The sequence below is a fragment of the Brachyhypopomus gauderio genome, chromosome 7 (assembly GCF_052324685.1).
Source record: "Brachyhypopomus gauderio isolate BG-103 chromosome 7, BGAUD_0.2, whole genome shotgun sequence".
Taxonomy (NCBI): Eukaryota; Metazoa; Chordata; class Actinopteri; order Gymnotiformes; family Hypopomidae; genus Brachyhypopomus; species Brachyhypopomus gauderio.
This window is the reverse complement of record NC_135217.1, coordinates 32,972,898-32,991,719: the sequence shown is the minus strand read 5'-3', so window position 1 is coordinate 32,991,719 and position 18,822 is coordinate 32,972,898. Positions and strand designations below refer to the sequence as shown.

Here is an 18,822-nt window from a genome sequence, read left to right as displayed (position 1 = left end):
ATTTCCTCTGTGAAATGGAGATGTAGTACTCAAGCATCCTCTAACTTCTCATTGTTAGCTCTGGCAGCCTCTGGCGTGTGGGTTTGGGGGGTGGGGGAGGGGAGGATGGGGCAGAGGGGGGTAGTTTCGGAGTAAGGGGGTTGTGGTTTTGGTGGGTACAGTCTGCAGTCCTGTGCTGGGGCTGATGTAAAATTGCAACCTGCCGACTGGCCGGCCAGCTCCATCGATCGAATGATAATCGCCGATTCTGAACACGTGTGTCCTCTGATGCGTGTGAAGTCGAGCAGCCCGTGTTTCCGAGCCGCTGCCTGCCCTGCTCAGCCAGGACGAATGCCCCCCACGTCTGGGACTGCCTGCTGTCACTGTGCTTAATTATGATTAGGGACAACCTAATGTCCTTGCACTCCTGGCTTGGACCCGGCCGACCCACATGTGGCAGACACAACCGTGATGTGGCAGACACTTTTCTGTAACGTTTGAGTTTAATTGTTAAGAGATGCGTCTCCTGACAATTTGCTTCCTGTTCACACGCTAGTTTGACATGGCCTCTTGTACTGAACTACACATTGGTGCACGTTTGCTGTAGGAACACCAGGCGCTGGGTCAGGTTAATCCTGACCTGAGAGGATAAATGTAGCCTGTCTCTCTTGTTACACTGTGGATTTTGTGTGGGTTATACTAGGGTTTCTAGGGCATTTTGTGCTGGATTTTCCATAATGGGTATGTAAGAAAGTGGGCCGACTCTAGGTCTGGGGTTCTCCGGGGAACACGGGCTGATATTTGGGAACAAGCTGGATGTGTAGCTGCTCTGTGAAGGCGAGTCGATGATGATCCCGTGTGTCTTTCCAGCTCTCCAGCTTCGACTTCGCTGAAACGATCGACTTGACCAGAATCAGACAGCTGCGGCTGGACGATATACGACGGTCGTACTTCTTCGTATCCTTGAAAGTTAGCAGCGAATTAAATCAACATGGAATCAGCGCGGATGAAATGTTTACCTGAGCCCTCTCCTTGTTTACTGTCCTTAACTATTTGCACAGGTGTTCTTCATAATAATTGCATTTTTTGGCACTGGAAATATTGCCTCCATAAACAGGTAGAGCCTGAGGATTTGTGTTTGGGTGGTCATTGACAGGGTTGAACAACGTCTTTCGGACTGTAGCCTCTGGACAGTGGTACTAGAACGTAGTACAGTAACACAGTCATGAAGGTTTGAGATGGCTGGTCTGCTAACACAGTAACACAGTTATGAAGGTTGGAGATGGTTGGTCTGCTAATACAGTAACACAGTCATGAAGGTTGGAGATGGTTGGTCTGCTAACTGGCAAGTCTTCTGCAGCATATATGTACCTGAGATTGAATCTGCTTTATAACACCTCTTATAAACACAGATGAACTGAAAGTGTGTACTATGGAAAAATAAGTTGTACAAAGCAGAGCTACGTTATAAAATGCTATACATATAGAATGCTGGACCATTCTGCTGGTCATACAACACATGGGGCAACTTTTGATATGCTGATGTTTTGGTTTTGGTATATTTTGAACAAAAATGATGATGATGATGATGATGATGATGATGATGATGAGTCGAGCAAAAATGATGATTATATATTTACCTGAACGACTGGCATGCCCGAATGCTTGATGAATCAAAATACAGAAAAACTATTTGGGCTTGTGTGAGGTTGGTTAGGATGTTCACAGCATCCTGTTTGTGATGTATTTTTATAAGGCTATTTTGCATATTCATGTCTTCTGCCATATTTGTACTGCTATGTCTAACAATGTGTTGTTGAACAATATAATGTACCTTGCTACATATAATGTGCAGCCATAGTGGAAAGACAATTGTTCAAAAGACACAATTCTTCTCCTTTTTATCTCATTTCCTATCTTTCACAGTTTTGACCCAGCGTCTGTCTACTGTTTTCTAACAATCTTCAATCCTTTTGTCATGGGTGGCCTGTTAATGTGGAAGGTATCACTTACACACACACCATCAAATACCTTACTGTGAAGTTATTAAGTGAGTAAACAATGTGACAAACGACTCACAATCGTTTAAAGGTGATATAAGTGGTTGAAGAAATGTCACTGACGTTTTTCACGGTTGGTTAGTGGGTTGGGGAAGTTGACCCCCTCTTAGAACTGAGTGCCTCACACGGCAATTTCCACATAACTGACTCAAGCAGCTCACACTCACTTTTTCAAACGTGTGTGCAAGTTTGTTATATTGCAGTGTCATGTACATTTCCCCACTGTTTCCTGGTTGCTGTGTTTTTCTCGTCTCAGGTCCTCATTCCCTTCGTGATCGTAATGTGTACATTCGAAAGCATCCAAGTGTCTACGCGACTTTCCTCTAGAAGGTACAAGTTTGGCTCTGAGACACCACACATGCAGGCTGCTGCCACCATATGCCTCTGCGTTAATCAAAGCAGGAATATAGTTATAGCGCACATGCATAGCATACATACAATTAGAGGTGTCAATTCCAGGTTCAGAGATTAAAAGTCCTCACCAGGATTTTGCTCAGGCTTCCTGGATTATGTTGATTCCACTAATTTTACCTGGATTGCTAATTAGAAAATCTAGCAAGCTTGAGCAAAATCCTGGTGAGAACTTTTAATCTCTGAACCTGGAACTCACACCTCTACATACAATACATTTGCATATTTACATTTGGTAGGGACCAGAACATAATCTAGAGGAGCTAATCTGTTCCAGAATGAGAAGATATCTGGAAGGTGTAATGTTCTTAGAGCAGTCCTCAGTCCTCACACCCCCCCCCCTTTCTTTTTTCTTCTCCAGCCTTTTCCTCATGGTGCTGGTGATCTCTGACCTGATGGCGCTGGTAAGTTCAGTGCGGACAGAAGGAGGGTTTGATTAATCCGTGCAGAACCGAAACCTTCTGTGGTAAATAATGTGTTGTCCATCTTCCAGCACTTCTTTTGTTTGGTTAAAGACCACGGAAGCTGGCTTGATATTGGCACCAGGTAAGACCTCAATGGCCCATTATGTTCACATCATTATCAGCAGTGTTGGCGGTGGTGCTTTTGCTGCTGGTGGTGGTGGTTGTCTGATATAGCAATATCATTTCTTTATTCTTCTCCTTTCTAGCATAAGCCACTACGTCATTGTCATGTCCATGACCATCTTCCTGATGCTGCTGAGTGTCCTGACACACGTCCTGACATCCAGGAGAATTCTGATTGGGAAGAAAATGAAGATGCACTTTACATGAGGACCAAAGGCCGGGTGTTTTTACTGAAGCAGAACAAGACGGCGTGTGTTATGTAACAATTATCAAACCAAACACATCAGTAACTGGATGATCGTTTGGTTTGGGGGAGGCGTGTTGCTGGCCGCTTCCAGTTGTTTAAACTGTTTACATAATTACTATTTTTACACAAAAGTGGCAAAACGTCAATTAAAGGTACTGAATGGCTGAAGGAGACCAACAGTTTGATCTCCACACAGTGACTCACTCGTGTTGTAGCTGAAAACTGACAACTGTGGCGTTTGGGTTATGCAAATTTCTATCATAGACATGTTCACAAAATTTGTGAACTACATTTTTTTCAGTGTTTATGTTCTGAATTGGGTGTTTAATTTGTAGTGAGAAGATAATTTTATTATTTTATTTGATATGCACTGAACAAATAAAAACGGTTCTAAAGAGATTGGAATTTATTTATTTCCCTATTTCAAAATTACACCATTGATTTATGTGTCAATTGGTTTCAGTTGGTTTCATTCATTATGAAGATGATGTTCTTTATAATCAGTCCATATGTTCTGCTGTCTTCGTTTGTGTTTGAAGAAGGGCTTTATATTAGCATTATTCAGGAGACAACATCTTGGACTCGGACACTTGCAAAGCTGCTTTGTGATGACAACTGCTGTAAAAAGCGCTATATAAATACATTTTGATTTGATTTGATTTGATCAGCAATAGGAATGTAATCATCAGTTTTGTGGCTATAATTACTTGAATTGTATTGAAATAATATTAAGTAATTAAAAAAAAAATTAATTTATATGTCCGGTTATACATCCTTCCTCAAAGGACCAGAGCTCCAAAAGTGAAAAATATATAGCTACGTAATACTTATGCACAACTTCAACTTTAATCGAGGTGCAAGAAGGGACCAAGAAAAACAAAAAAACACTCAAATGAACACTCAAATCAACTGCTGTACTCTTTTGGAATGAGTCCCTGTAGGTTTTCATCTGTATGTTTCATCTCACTGGCTGCCACGATGAAGAGTGAGTGGAGGTCTCTGTGTTCTCAGCCACAACAAGGCGGTGAAGCAAAACCCCCCGAGCAGCTCAGTGCCCCAAATACACTGTCAAAGGAAGCGACTTGGTGGAGGTGTGACATACGTAACTTCCAGCATGAATGACAAAGCAGCTAAGGCTCCTGTCTTCACTCGTACGGAGTTGAGCTGCTGTAGAGAGACGGAGGAGTGTTGAGGGACTAGGACAAGGTGGCACTTCCTCTAACACTGTGGATACATAGCAGCACCTCACGGTATGCGTCCCAAGCTTTCAATTTACTGGGTAATGGGGTTTGTTTTTAAGTTAGTAAAACCACTTGTGTTGTGATGTCATACAAACCAGTTGCTTGGTACAATGTGTGTTGTTTTCTGTATGTGCCATGTTAAGATCACCATGATGTCCAGGCTAGAACTGGTTCTAGGCTTATTACATCCTCTCGTACAAATTGGTCATTATTGCAAGATGTTTGCGAGTCAAAGAGGCCCTAGTTAAAAATTTTATTGCTGGAGATGAACCTTAATAATCGAGAAATGTCTCCAGATAGAACACCTTGGGTCTTTCTATGCTGAAAAATTCTCAAGAAAATTGATTTAGTAGCTTGTAGTTGGTGTCTTTTGGCTTCATAGATAAATCCATGCGGGTTCATCTCTCTAGGTTTCCTCTCTACAGAAACCATGGAGCTTCTGAACGCAAGTTCGGCTGCCACCGAATATACGTCACTCTCAGCAGGAACGACGACGGTGTTAAACACGAACACAGCTGCCGAGGATCCAAACCACGATGTTGCCTACAAAGCCGCCCTGATCGGCATCTATGTGGTGGTGCTGGGAGCAGGTGGTGTGGGCTTGGTGCTCATGGTCAGCATTCTGAAAGCCAACCTGCGTTCCTGGACCACCATCGCCCTCCTGAACTTAATCCTCGCCCACCTCATCTTCCTCCTCACTGTGCCCTTCCGCATCTACTACTACGCGACTGACAACTGGAATCTGCCCGGGCCCTTCTGCAAGATGGTCAGTGCCATGATCCATCTTCACATGCACATCGTCTTCTTCATCTACGTCATCCTCCTCACCGTCAATTTCCTGCATCACTACAAGATATTGGAGCAAATGCAATTCGACCGAAAGCTCCACGCTGTGGCCGCCAGCGCAGGGGTCTGGTCCGTCGTGGTGATTGTCGTCCCCATTACCCTGTACTATTATGGAACAGAGGAAGGCCACAAACAAAATAAGTGCTTTGACTTCGAGACAGCGGTCAACAAGACGCTCACGAAGGTGCTCAACGGGTTCTTGTCGGTAGGCACGGTCCTCACGTCAATCGTCCTGACTGGTGTTCTTGTAGTTATTCTGCACTCTCTGCTCAAGAAGCATGGGCCAGCTTCCCGGGCCCACCAGGAGTTCTGGGCCCAGATGAAGAATGTCAGTCTTGTGCTCATTGTCATCATCTGCCTGGTGCCCTGTCACATTTTCCGGTTGTTTTACCTCACAGACCCCATTACTCTGAAGAAAAGCAACGAGTTCTTCCTGGCCTTAACAGCACTTACGTGCTTTGACATGTTACTCCTTTTTTCGGGGAAGGGAATATGTCAGAGGTGCGGGGTTTGCTGACAGGAAACATTGCTCACAGAGAGAGCTGATCACAGAAGGAGCTGCAATCAAGGTTTACTAGCAGGAGGATGACCTACAAACCGGCAAATGTAAACATCACAGAAACACCCAGATTATGGCAATAGTCACTGGGAGTGTCCTTAAGGAGCTTTTCTGGAGAGAAGAAAGATGGCTGACATTTTAAAATACATTCATCCAGTAACTGAAACATGCAGATGGCTAATAGTCCTTAAAGCTCATACACAGCATACCATAAATGTATTTTTTTTAATCTTACGTGCATAATGATAACTGGTGACTACTAGTTTGCAATGCTTATTAGCAACGTTACCTTTTGATAATTATTCGTTTTTAAACGAAAATGTAGATGTAGAATGTAATGTGAATGTAGACGTCCCTTAGATTAAGTATGCTTGACTTTATAAATTGTGGATTTGGCGCCATCTGCTGTGTAGGAAATAACGAGAAAATAATACTGCACAGAAACATCTTATTTTTTTCTTGAGCAGACAATGGAGTAAAACGATGGATCAAACCCTTGAACCGTGGACAGTATATAACATAACCTGTAGTTCTTTCTTTGCAAAACTGTATAGTGAGACTAACACATTCACTAAAACAGTAAGATTAGATCGACTAATATGTGGACTAACTTCTATCATGAATTTCACCAACGTTTATTTATATTTGAAGTCAGTAGAGCTTAAAAAATAAAGAGGTGAAAGAACAATAAAATGATTATTATTAGTTTATGTGACTTTGCTGCGTGTAGCCACGAACGCACAACGATTCATTTCTTTTGCTGTTTTATTGGTCCTAGTTACTGTTTAACATCCCCACCCAGCTTTCAGTTTGTTTAGTAAATCGATCTAATGAGGCTGCCCTGACACCATCAAGGGTGTCGCAGAATTAAAGTCTCCTAAATCCGCCCATTAATGTGCTCCTTCTAACAAGTGGGCAGCAATATGCAAACTTATTTTAAAAAGTCAACTTTCTTGGTGTGGGTAAGGTAGAACTCTGTTGGATCAATGCAAATCCGTTGCTGGACAGGAAGAAGGTAAGACCTGTTGTTTTCGTGGCAGAATTTGTACATGAACTGTGGAAATGGCTTTATTATCACACCATTAGGGTTTAGTACACTTGTCTTGTCCTGTCCTCTTATCCCACGGTATGTGGGCCTGTTGTACATTGAACTTTATCACGTGAGCGACGTCTACTTTCACTCACTCACTCACGTTTCACCACTTCCTCGCATCAGTCTGATGTTTTGGGCTACACAAGCTTAAACAGTTACAGGAATTCATTCTTGAATATGGGTCGACTCACGAGTTTCGTTGCTGAACGTGAAGGTTAAGAATGACAATATATATATATTTCTTTTATGACTGTTCATTTCTTTTATTATTTCACGTCGGTATGGAGCATTTTCGGCACCGGTGATTTTACCGGTTATAAGGACGTGCACTTGTGCGCGCGCGTGCGTGTATTATACGAACATGTTTTGGCCTTAAATGTTTTTCTTGAGTGAAATGTTTTTCAGGTGAATAGTAGCTTATGACAGACAAAATCCTATAAAATCCCATGTTGGTCTTTGTTTAAGGTTTCAATAAACTGCCCAGTTGACTGCCGAATACTGCCGTCATCTTGATTCATCACATATTATGTGAAGAACAGTGTCAGACGTTGGTAGTCAATTAGGAACTAGCAGCTAGTTCAGCTGTTTTTCTTTAGAAATATACTCATGATTGTTGGCTTGTCGAAAAACTATGAAAGGGTTTACTTTATATATACATCTTGTAAAAATAAATATTATACTGTGAATTACCACCTTTTTAAAAATTAAGTTTATGTAAAAGACATATCCCCCCCTCCCCCTTTGTGTCGAGTAGGCCTAATAAACTGAAAATAGTGGGTGTAACATGTTGTTGGGTGAAGATTCGGGACACTTCCTCTTTTAAAGTGAAACGTTTAGTTCATTGTTGGGGTTTAGTTAAAATGTAACCCCGTCCAGTTGAGAGCCTGAAGTTTGTTTTATATGAAATCCTTCAGAAACTATATATTTTAACATAATATTTTTTTGCACAACATAGTTTAATTCTTTACAGCCCTCTGGTTATTCTGATATTTGAGTACAATAGTGGCCTCTCCTTTGTGACATGGTTTTTTTAAAATGTTCTAGTTAGTTATTACACTTTCAGTGGTTTTGAATAAGTTTGGCTGGAGGCTGATTTATATGTTAAAGAAGTACCAGCAGTTTCTCATTCCTAAATTTTAGTCTCTTACTAATACCCAACTACCCGTGTCAGGTAGTATATATATAATAAAACATAAAAACATTATTTAAATGACTATGCACAATTTAAGAAACTGTGTGAAATGTTATTTAGCAGCTATTATGAAAATTGCAAAAACCTGTACCAACCATGAGTTATTTCACCTAATGGTAATTAGATTAAACTAAATGTGTTCATATTTCTCCAAGGTAACTTTAAAAATGAAACAGCCACAAACTGTCTCATATGTGTATGAGTCACCACACTAAACATATTTATATTATGTGCCAAAATATATCCTATTTAATTTACTTAAATATATTGCATATACTGAAAATATGCAAAAAGAAGGAAAACAATTGTGAAATGAACCACTTTTGTCCACACTCCTGTCAGGCTTTATAAGACAATGTGAGACATGGCATGTGACAAAGAAAAGCTTCTTTACTAACCTGAACAGATGACCACCAAAAAAGTCACATCTCTTTGAAGAGTCTCAGCAAACACAGGCATTAAGCCAAATCTGATTCTTAAGGTGAACACACCTTCAAATTAAGGTGTCAGGTGGGGGTAGGTTTTGTTAACATTGAACAGATCTTCAGTAGTAACAACAGTCATCCTCGCTCAGATGTTAGAAGTTCAAAAACGAACAGTCAGGCCCCACTTAGAAAAACGAATAAACAAATTCCTTTACCGCTTTAATGAAATTATGAAGAACAAAATTGTAATATTAGATTTGTGCAGGTAAGTCAAATCTCGCACTCTTTTAATGATTCTGGAAAATCTGATGTATCCACCCATGTTGTTGACAGATATCCTTTACTGCGGATGGCCAGTGCAGTAAAACACACTGGTTTATGTGATCCCTGCACAAGGCTTGTGCTGCATTCTGCTCCTCTGTTTAATCTGTCAAATGGTGGTGATGTTCTACAGATTAGAGTAGAAACTGCAACTGTCAGTAGGTCCAGTTTACGCTCGGACTCGTCCCTGGGAAGTCCTGTTATCTCCTCATCCTTCTGATAACTTTTGGATAAGGTGGAGCAGATAAGTTCTGTGTAAGGAGGTGAGGAGTCTTTGACAGCCCCTCCCTTGTCTTGGTGGAAAGCAAATCAGCATTCTGTAGAGATGGATGACCTCAGGTAACTCAGAAGTCTTCCTCATAGACACAACCTCCTGAGTTGGCTTCAGCACATTACGCTAGGCAGGGATGAAGTTTCCCTCGACTCCGCTCGCCAAATCCCTGCTGGACATGGATGTAGCTAATTACTGTGATGGCCTGGACCCTTCCTACAGCACCCTGGGCTTCGAGAACGCCGATGTGCTTTATGGCAGCGGTGAGTGACATGCCAACCGGCCTGCTGCTCCTATGATAATGTGTACCATTTAACCGGCCTGCCCCATTTAACTGTCAGAACTGTTTGTGTGAGGCCGGGCGTCTTGTCTGAAACAACTGAACAATTAGATAATAGCTGAATGTAAGTGACTGTCTTGAGGGCAGAAATGACCAAATTGTGTTTGCTCGTGCACATGCCGAGTCTCGAGGTCTGAGGCATCGTGGCAGGTTCGTTTGTCACCCATCTGAAACGAAATGTCAGATGTGAAAAACTGAATGAGCACGTTCTCCAGATCCTTTGACCATTAGCCAAAAAAAGTAAACTATTAACCAATAACAATGGATGCGTTTCGACAGCCTAAAATTCATATAGGGAGTTAAGCACGCCTAATTTCTTTATTTTTTATTTTTTATAAGGTATCTTAAATGTGTCATCAGCTTTTCACAAGATGCAGATACTGCATAGTGAAATCGTGGAGCTAGAAGTTCTTGCAATTCTTGCAGTCTGCTGTATGGGTTGGACTAGTTGCAGGGATTCTGGGTTGGTGTCCCAGCTGAAGCCCTAACTTGTGATTTATCCCAGACACTTGTTCTTCATTAACCAGACACTGGCTAAAAATTCAGTGATGACAAAGACCTGTAAGTTTATCTTTATAGATATGTGTAGGCTTTCTACTTACTGAGCTGGAGACAGAGTTCATTGAATAACATGAATAGAAAACTATTCAAAGCTAATGGGCACACTGTAAAACACACACACGGGCTGTAGCATCTTCATACTGGGATATGACATTATGGGATCATGTTGACAGATGCATATAAGGTTATTGAATATCAGATTTTTTTAGAATACAGTTCAATGGGTCTTTGGAGGTTGTACTGTGGCTTTCAGATTCACCTCTACACTACTTCACTCTCTATGCTACACGTCATTTCAGCTCTGTTTTGGGAAAATAATAATTTGCAAGTGTGTTTCTTGCAATTTGGTTTCAATAGTGCAGCCGTAACAACTTCAAGATGTTATTTTTGCTCTTGAACCTGTGCATATCAGGCACGTGTTGCAGTCTAATTATTAGGTCTCCAAAGTTGAGGGCGGTGGGGGTTTGTGGGTGGTTGATGCTTCTTAGGGATGCCGGGTGCACTTTGCCTCGGCATTCTGTTTCATTCTTAAACGTGGAGGGATCAGGTCGGCGCTGAGCAGAACCAAAAGAGACCTGCTTTCAGCTCACTTTAAAACGAAGCTACAAGATGTCGATCTCCATTGAGCATATGCCCGCGAGATGAAACACACAGGCTAAATCCTAATTAAGTCCTGCATTAGAGGGAGATTTCAATCGTTCTTTCGCATAAAAGGCCCCGGTTCCCTGCCACCGTCCTTTTGTTGAAATGTTATGATTTTGGATGCATAAAGGAATGATTGATTCCTCCCCTCTACGTACGTGAACAGAGGGGTGCCGATCTCTATTTCACGAGAGGGTTTTTCTTTGTTCACTTATGCAGAATTTCTTTATTGAAATCTGCGACCTCCTCATTAACAGCACTGATTGGGAGACAGAGGGGGGTCAGGTCATGGATGAGACAGACATCTCGGGGCTGCACTAATCTTGCTTTTTCACGGTAACTCCTTCTTAGCGATTCATTTAGGATACGTAGCCTAGCCGTTGGAAGCAGGGTGAACCCCTGGCTTTATCTTTCAACTCAAATTTTTATGCTGGGTGTCCTTGGGCTTTGAGTAGCAAAAGTAGTCCAGAAACCGGTTGTCCGTTGTGAACGAGCTTTTTAATTCTCGGAAAACCGACAAAACGTTTCATCTCTCCTGCGCGATCACTGCAGACCTGCTCGGGCGCGGCTCTTCAGGGAGCCAGCCTCTATGCCTGCAACACCACCATGTGTGATAGTGACATCAGGTTTGCCAATCATTTGCCGTCTTGCTGTGTGGCTCTCCAGAAAGCATGCCGACGGAGTCCAGCATCGGGCACGGGGATAACGGCATGAGCTCCAACTGCTCCATCTGCGGAGACAAGGCCACGGGCAAACATTACGGGGCATCCAGCTGCGACGGCTGCAAAGGTTTTTTCCGCCGAAGCATCAGAAAGAACCACGTCTACTCCTGCAGGTATCCTACACCCTCCTCCACCTTCCCCTACAGGCCAAACATATCGCACTTGTGCCAGGGGCCCTATGGGTCCTGTCAAACACATCTAGTAGAATAGAAGGAGGTCGGATGCAAGCATGGCGCATGATTACGCCAGCGTTCTCCTTCCTCAAAGCTGGTAAGGATTAGCTGATGGTAATGGCTGAGATCTGTATGCTCTCCGACCCATTTGGACAGGTTCAATCGGCAGTGTGTCGTCGACAAAGACAAGAGGAACCAGTGTCGTTTCTGCAGGCTGCACAAATGCTTCCGAGCCGGGATGAAGAAAGAAGGTAGACACCCTTCTCCACCCTGGCCTGAAACTTACAACAAAAAACAAATAAGGAAATAAAGAAAGAATCAAGACCAGTGAATGTGCAACTCCTCTAATGACAAGGATGAGAGTTAAACACTTAACAGTAAAATGGGGGTCGCCATAAAACTAGCCCTGATTACACAAGGAATGTGTGGTTTATTGGACGTATAACCTTGGCTTTGGCCTTTTATGACGGGTGATCATGTGCTCTGGAGCTCACTTTCCGTGCGTACATGTTATTCAGGGCATTGATCGGTTAAAGTTTTACCTTCCTCCACCTCTTGTTCAGACAGGTTTTTCTTTTTGTCTCAGAAGTAAAAGTAAAGACACCAGTTAGGTTATGAAGCTACATCGTCCTGCACTGTTCCCTCTGAAATATTTATTTTTGACTCTCCTGAAATTGTAAAATATTCAGGTTTTTTTTTTTTTTACTTCAAAGTACTTATTAGTAATTGTGAACCACCTTTTATGAACTCCTTGACTGAATGTGAACTTTCAGTAATTAAGTTCACTAGATAACATAACGAAGAGTAATGTCATTTCATTTTATCAAGGCAATTATCAGCTGAGAACAGGCTACTGAAAGACTTCAATTTACGAGCCTCGATTCTTGGAGGTGTGCAGTCTTGACGGGAAGTTTGAGATACTCCGCTGTTTAAGCTAATCAGTAATCACCGAAGGCTGGTATTAGCTCTCTAATCAGTGAGCTGTTTATGTGTTTGTCAGCTGTGCAGAATGAACGGGATCGTATCAGTTCCCGAAGGAGCATTCAAGACTCACATGACCTCCCACCCATCACTGTACTGGCACAGGCAGAGTCACTGTCACAACAGGTTAGTGTACTAATCACACGCCTGAATGCACGCACACACACACACACACACACACACACACACACACACACACACACACACACACACACACACACACACACACACACACACAGACCTAAAACTATATAGCAAACTTCATATGTTATCTCCACTAACAAATAAGTTAGAAATTATGTAATAATTACAACAATACCTTTTACATTCATTCAGGGAATAGGTATGTACCCCTGGTGATATTCCCCAGAGATTTCACTGGTCCACTTTGGCAACCAATGACACAGGAGGCTGACACAGAAGTCTCAGTAGAATGACTCTAAAGATCATTCCTTTCTTTAGATTTGCCCGGTTAATGATTATAATGCTTGTTAGCTCTAAACTGCTTGAGTCTCTTCTTAAACATCAGTTAATGTCATCAGCATTCCCAAACATGTGCAAAACTACTTATGCAAGTTCACTCTGGAGACGGGGCTTCAAGTGGGGGGGTGGGGGGGGGTGCGCATGTTAACTCTGTCTCTCTCCTCCAGATCGCCGTCGGCAGTCCAACGGGCTCCGCCGATGTCTCAGACAAGAAATCGGCTGCCGTCGGGGACGTGTGTGAGTCTATGAAGCAACAGCTGCTTGTTCTGGTAGAGTGGGCTAAATACATCCCAGCCTTCGGCGAATTGCCTCTTGACGACCAGGTAATGGCCGCTCGAAAGCCAAACCGCCTGCGCTAATTGGGAAGGCACTCGGGTTAAATTGCGGAGGCCCTTTCACTTCAGCTCAATATTTGCTATTCACATGACTGACTCAGTTCAGGCGACCATTCAGTCTGCTCCTCGGTCCCCGTTTTGTACCGGATTTCTGATCTCCTCTGCCACATGCACCGCTATCGTATTGATTGAGTATGCTTATTGTAGGCGGCCAATGCTTTTTAAATGAGCTAAATGTCCAAAGCAGTTCTCTCCCTGCTCCGCTCCTGCAGGTCAGTTTATTACGCGCGCACGCAGGGGAACATCTTTTGCTCGGAGTGGCCAAGAGGTCAATGCCATACAAAGACGTCCTGCTTCTCGGTAACTATTGATCAAAAACATGTCATTTACATCAGCTCTTTAGGACACATGCACGCACAGAAATGTCACAATCACAAATAAGGCCAAATGCCCATTTTCCTTCGTAGGTAATGGCTGTGTTATTCACCGAGATTGCCCTGAGGCGGAGATGTGCCGAGTGGCTAACCGTGTCCTCGACGAATTGGTCTCACCTTTTCAAGACATCCAGATCGATGACAATGAATACGCAGCTTTGAAAGCCATTGTTTTCTTTGATCCCGGTATGTATGTATTTAAATAAATCAATAAAAAAAACCTGCTGCATTTTTTTTAAACATGCATTCAATGTTTGCAAGTGCCATCCCATGAACTGGTGGGCTTTAGCAACCACTCGCCCAGATTGACTCTGGTTCCGGTTCTGACCTTCAGATGCCAAAAGCCTGAGAGATCCGTCAAAGATAAAGAGCATGAGGTGCCAGGTCCAGGTGAGCTTGGAGGACTACATTAACGACCGCCAGTATGACTCTCGTGGCCGTTTCGGTGAGCTCCTCCTACTGCTGCCCACACTACAGAGCATCACCTGGCAGATGATCGAACAACTGCAGTTCATCAAGCTCTTTGGCCTGGCCAAGATCGACAACCTTCTGCAGGAGATGCTCCTAGGAGGTGACTACGGCCCAGACGTCAGACTTGATTTCAGATGTTGCATGTCAGAATTGTGATTTGGACGAATGCAGTTTTCAGATCACTTGTGCTACAATTACACATTATTAGCAGTGCTGTCACAACTCTTAACATTCTTTTAATGCTTTTTTATTTTTCTTTAATTATGACAGTAATCATTCTGTAATAGTCTCAAATAAAACAGAAGTAGCAGTTGCATGACTTTTATATATCTACATATTGATCATCTTACAGGACTGACTACAGAACAGCCTCATCTGCATCACCATGGTCACCCCCAGCTGACCCAGGACCCAATCACCGGTCAGACCCTGGTGATCAGCTCTCTCTCCGGCCCCGCCCATCCACAACAAATAAGTGAGATCATCAGTTTTTGCCATATAACTTCTGGTTGCTTTTGTTTAAGCAGTGATCAGTAATAATTATTGCTGGTGGCAGTGCATTTTCTTTAACAAGATTAAAGTGGCAGTAGTAGTAAAATACTTTTAGTATGCCATACATGAAGCTTATATCTTGTTCCATTCTGTTCCAGCTTCTCCAGACACACCGATTCCATCTCCACCACAGGGTCAGGAGGTCTACAAGTCCCCACCGAGCGTCACACTGTTAATGCCAACACAGCCTCTCTCCTGTAGGCCCTCACCTGAGCCTCCGCTCTGAGGCCTGGAGCCTGCAGCTAGCCACGTGGCCAGCACGATGGAGCTCTTATCCACTGTCTTTGTAAATATGTAAATGGAATGAGATAAAAACAAAACAACAAAAAAATAGCCCATCTAGTTTGTTTCTCATATTTGTAAGTATATTATTAGGAACTTTACTGAAGTTTTTTGTTATAGGAAATATCAGATAATCTGGGGAAAAAACACATTGCATTTGTGACTTGGTACAAATAAGAATTCATATTCCATGACCTGTCAAATACTTTGTATCATGCATTGTGCTGTACATTTAACCTGATCTATAAGTGTTATCAATACGTTTGTCAAGTGCAGTTTTGCCTTGCGTGGCAGTGTGTGCCAGAACTATGTGTTCTTGGGTAATGGAAATGCTTTTTGTTGATTCTGCCCCCACACTCCTGGTACCTATAACACCCTAATGGGCACCTACAGTAGGTCTGATGGGAAGAGATATTCTGTTGATTGTGTTTGGCATAATGGAGCAACAAAGACAATGTAATCTAACCGTTAATCACGGCATCTTATCAAGTCACAACCATGATAATCAGTGGATGAAAGGGAATTGTCAAACACATGTTGAAGAAAAACATCAAAACATGACAGCATTTTAACTGAGAAATTGGCAATTGTCTCTCACTCAGTGGCTGGAACCAAGCTTTAAATGGACATGAATCTTTGTGAATGTTGGATCTTCAGTAAAGTATGATTGGGCCAATCCATCTAGAGCTCCTTAAAATACACAGCAGCATAAACATGACCCTTTAATCTGTTTGACACAGCTTTGAACATCACGCAAACAGGTCTTTGAAATCTTCCCTTTCCCAACCCTGTCAATATACTGAGTATATGCAAACATGATCACATGGGCAACAATTATTTTAAGCAATGAAATGACCGGGCTCATCTATCTGTTGGATTGGAAATATAACATTAAGGGCCAATGGACACCTTTCAGTTATACTGGCTAAGATTACTCCAAAACATACAATTTAGCTCCTTGAGAAAATGTTAGTGTATTTCTAATGATATTTAAATAAACTGATCATTGAAATGGTCCCTGACCAATTTTCTGGCATCTTTACCATGTACCCAAACCTTCATCGGAACTTGTATCTTTGAGTGAAAGTAAGGATACTTAAATGAACAGAATTAATTGGGCGTAAGTTGTAACCTCTAGGAGAGTAGCTTATAGGCCACGCCCAAATAACCTATCCTGAGGAGCGCGCGAGTTTGGACTAATTAGCATACTAAGGTGATAGTTTGATAGATCGAACCAATAATGGTGATTTGGACCAAGAAACATTTTAATGTAGATTGAACTGTGGTAAATAACAGCGTTAGAATTACCTACCTTTAAAAGGAAAATCAAAGCTTGAATTTATGTTTACAGAATCGAGGCGAACAGAACAGGTTTCGTTCACCTGTAATAAATATAATTAAATATTGTCAGACAGTGTGGACCATAATTATGTAGGCGTTTGGTAAGTTTTCTATCTCCACATTTTCTATCACATTCAGGTGCATCCTCTGTGTTTTTGGCACACCATTTTGTTTCAGAAATACATGTGCATACGTTTGTTTTCAGAGGTATGACAGACGTAAACAACATGGATAGTTATTTAAGGCTGATTATTATTATTATTCATATTACAAGAGATTTGTGAGCGGAACTGATAAAGATGACAAACATGCCCTATAATAGCTAATGATGGTTAAAGATGGACCACACGGGCCTGCTTGTTTACATAAACGTATGATGCTACTAAACATTAGTGAAGAGAACACACGTTTCCTGATAAACACCCCGTGACTCACATGGGTTCCTTGAGAAATAACCGCCACAGTTCAAGAAACTCGTCCTTTTCTCCTGCGGGTTTATGTTCACCACGCTGTGCGTACAGTAGCTCGTTTGTATCACCCATCAGGAAGCCTGGACCTTTTGAGATGAGATGTTGTGAAGAGGCCAGGTGTGGACATGCAGCAGGTCAGCATTTATTGGAAACTGTATTTAGTTTCTGTTGTGTACCACTTTTGGGATACCCTCCCCCCTTTCAAATCCTATCACCTGAACGTGAATGCAAAGCAGTGTCTTCTATCTATTACTGGAGAGCTGCTAGGAGTCTAAATGGAGACAGCGTGGATGAAATAAACACAGCAAACCCCTCCAATCGACTCTGTAATGGAGTGGCGGCTCGCACGGGGTTAAACTGCAGAGCTTGACACGAGAGAGACCTGAGCATCCCAGACCCTTAATGAACAACCGGACGTCCTTATTGGTACACAAACCGGCGTCTCGGTATTCGAGGCACACATCTCATTTCAAGCGCTCAGCTTTGTGTGACGGCGTGGTATTAAGCCTTGGTAAGCTGCCTCTGAGCGCAGTGGAGCAGGTTGAATAAGCATATCCGCTTTCTCCAACCCCTTTTGTGTGGAAGGAGGCTCGGCACCCCGCGCACCTTGACTTTCGTGGCCGTGAGGATGTTCGGAGTGATTGTAAGCCATATGATCTGCAAGTTGAATAGGGAGAGTTTTCTTTCCTCCAACAGCACACACCTTAGACACCAAGATCATCAAGGTCGCGTGTTGGCGTTTAAAAGGCGGCTACATCTTGTTGATATCTTCATACAACCATCATCATGGTGCCAATAAAATACTTTAGTCTTTATTTACATCCGTTTCCTGGATGTTTTGTTATGTCTCTTGGATTGGGATATTATAGTGTTGCTTTTTTATCTAATTTTAAATGGTTTTGATGCGTGTTGTCTAATTGTTAAAGTGACTAAAGCCCTTCCTATATTTGTGCCATTTCTCTAAAGCTGTTCCCGTCACACGAGATCACGAGTTCTGTACCACCTGTCGTGCTGCGCCTCTGCCACCAGGTGTCGCTAAAGACCCACAGTGGCGGAGCAATTTGGGGTATTCTCTTTGTTGGCAGGGAAATTTGACCAGTGGTCCTCGCAAATCTTTCTTGATCATGTGTTGTTCTACTGTATGCAACACTGTGTCTTTGTTACAAGGGACCTAACAGCACCCTTACAGACCTTGATAGTATTATATCTTTGTATTCCAAAGGTTAATTAAGCAATGGTGTTGATAATAGTTTATTTCTACTTTGAAGTAAAGCCAAGGTAGAAATAGCCCAATTAGATTAGATATGGTATTCTTGAATTAGGCTTGACGTTGTCATTTGGAGCCCACCTGAATCTCACAGCTTGTACAAAGGGCACTCGGTTCAGGTAAAATAGAGTGAACCCTCTGCACCGCATACACAAGGCTGCTTTTGGTAGTGAAAGTACAATTTTAAATTAATAGTGACTGTCAGACCACAGACCAGTGTGCCATTCAATGTGAGATTAAGGGTAAAGATTATGCCCCGTCATTTCTCACCCACACATTTACTCATAATTCCTCACTGTCCTCCACTGTATCCACAAAATTTTCTCTTGACAAGGGTATGCAAGAAACGTTCCTTCCAAACCGGAGAGGCATTCACAACCTGTTCCACTCCTCTGACTGACGCCCACACCCCCCCCCGTCTCCTTTTTTCCACCAGGTGCATGTCTTTCCCGATTAAACCTCCGTGGCTTTTTTTTCTTCTTCTTCTTTTTTTGTTATAAAAGTAAAAGATAGAGCCATTTAAAAGCGCCTGGAAT

At 42.5% G+C, this 18,822-nt stretch overlaps 3 protein-coding genes and 2 long non-coding RNA genes across 12 annotated transcripts in view; 4 read left to right on the top strand and 1 right to left on the bottom strand.

Annotated features, from left to right (window-relative positions):
• pign (phosphatidylinositol glycan anchor biosynthesis, class N) overlaps positions 1-3,683 on the top strand; it is a 15,324-nt gene extending 11,641 nt beyond the window's left edge. For both annotated transcript variants that reach the window (XM_077013365.1, XM_077013364.1), the window contains exons 23-29: positions 850-936; positions 1,041-1,096; positions 1,906-1,981; positions 2,296-2,369; positions 2,812-2,854; positions 2,944-2,996; positions 3,121-3,683. In XM_077013365.1, the coding sequence (XP_076869480.1) occupies positions 850-936; positions 1,041-1,096; positions 1,906-1,981; positions 2,296-2,369; positions 2,812-2,854; positions 2,944-2,996; positions 3,121-3,244 (513 nt within the window). In that variant the 3' untranslated portion in view covers positions 3,245-3,683. The remainder of the gene's footprint in view (positions 1-849; positions 937-1,040; positions 1,097-1,905; positions 1,982-2,295; positions 2,370-2,811; positions 2,855-2,943; positions 2,997-3,120) is intronic.
• A 618-nt stretch (positions 3,684-4,301) lies between these two features.
• gpr141 (G protein-coupled receptor 141) lies at positions 4,302-6,719 on the top strand. Of its 2 annotated transcripts, none has more exons than XM_077013362.1 (2): positions 4,302-4,534; positions 4,936-6,719. In XM_077013362.1, exon 2 carries the CDS (start codon positions 4,956-4,958, stop codon positions 5,886-5,888), a length of 933 nt encoding a protein of 310 aa, XP_076869477.1. In that variant the 5' UTR covers positions 4,302-4,534; positions 4,936-4,955; the 3' UTR covers positions 5,889-6,719. The 2 variants fall into 2 exon arrangements, with proteins under 2 accessions (XP_076869477.1, XP_076869478.1); XM_077013363.1 differs by having other exon boundaries at positions 4,303-4,534; positions 4,951-6,612.
• A 33-nt stretch (positions 6,720-6,752) lies between these two features.
• Positions 6,753-16,221, top strand: hnf4g (hepatocyte nuclear factor 4, gamma). Of its 4 annotated transcripts, XM_077013358.1 has the most exons (11): positions 9,303-9,495; positions 11,442-11,610; positions 11,827-11,921; positions 12,671-12,777; positions 13,302-13,457; positions 13,742-13,829; positions 13,937-14,089; positions 14,238-14,293; positions 14,381-14,474; positions 14,727-14,849; positions 15,025-16,221. In XM_077013358.1, exons 1-11 carry the CDS (start codon positions 9,369-9,371, stop codon positions 15,150-15,152), a joined length of 1,296 nt encoding a protein of 431 aa, XP_076869473.1. In that variant the 5' UTR covers positions 9,303-9,368; the 3' UTR covers positions 15,153-16,221. The 4 variants fall into 4 exon arrangements, with proteins under 4 accessions (XP_076869476.1, XP_076869475.1, XP_076869473.1 ...); XM_077013361.1 differs by lacking the exon at positions 9,303-9,495 and adding an exon at positions 6,753-6,945 and having other exon boundaries at positions 14,238-14,474; positions 15,025-16,219; XM_077013360.1 differs by lacking the exon at positions 9,303-9,495 and adding an exon at positions 6,952-7,237 and having other exon boundaries at positions 14,238-14,474; positions 15,025-16,220.
• LOC143519682 (uncharacterized) lies at positions 9,549-17,107 on the bottom strand. Its single transcript, XR_013132490.1, has 3 exons — positions 16,985-17,107; positions 16,521-16,590; positions 9,549-9,739 (listed from the first exon to the last, which is right to left on the bottom strand). It is a non-coding gene; the product is annotated as an uncharacterized LOC143519682 (long non-coding RNA).
• LOC143519681 (uncharacterized) overlaps positions 16,972-18,822 on the top strand; it is a 105,129-nt gene continuing 103,278 nt past the window's right edge. For all 3 annotated transcript variants that reach the window (XR_013132488.1, XR_013132489.1, XR_013132487.1), the window contains exon 1: positions 16,972-17,153. This is a non-coding gene — a long non-coding RNA (uncharacterized LOC143519681). The remainder of the gene's footprint in view (positions 17,154-18,822) is intronic.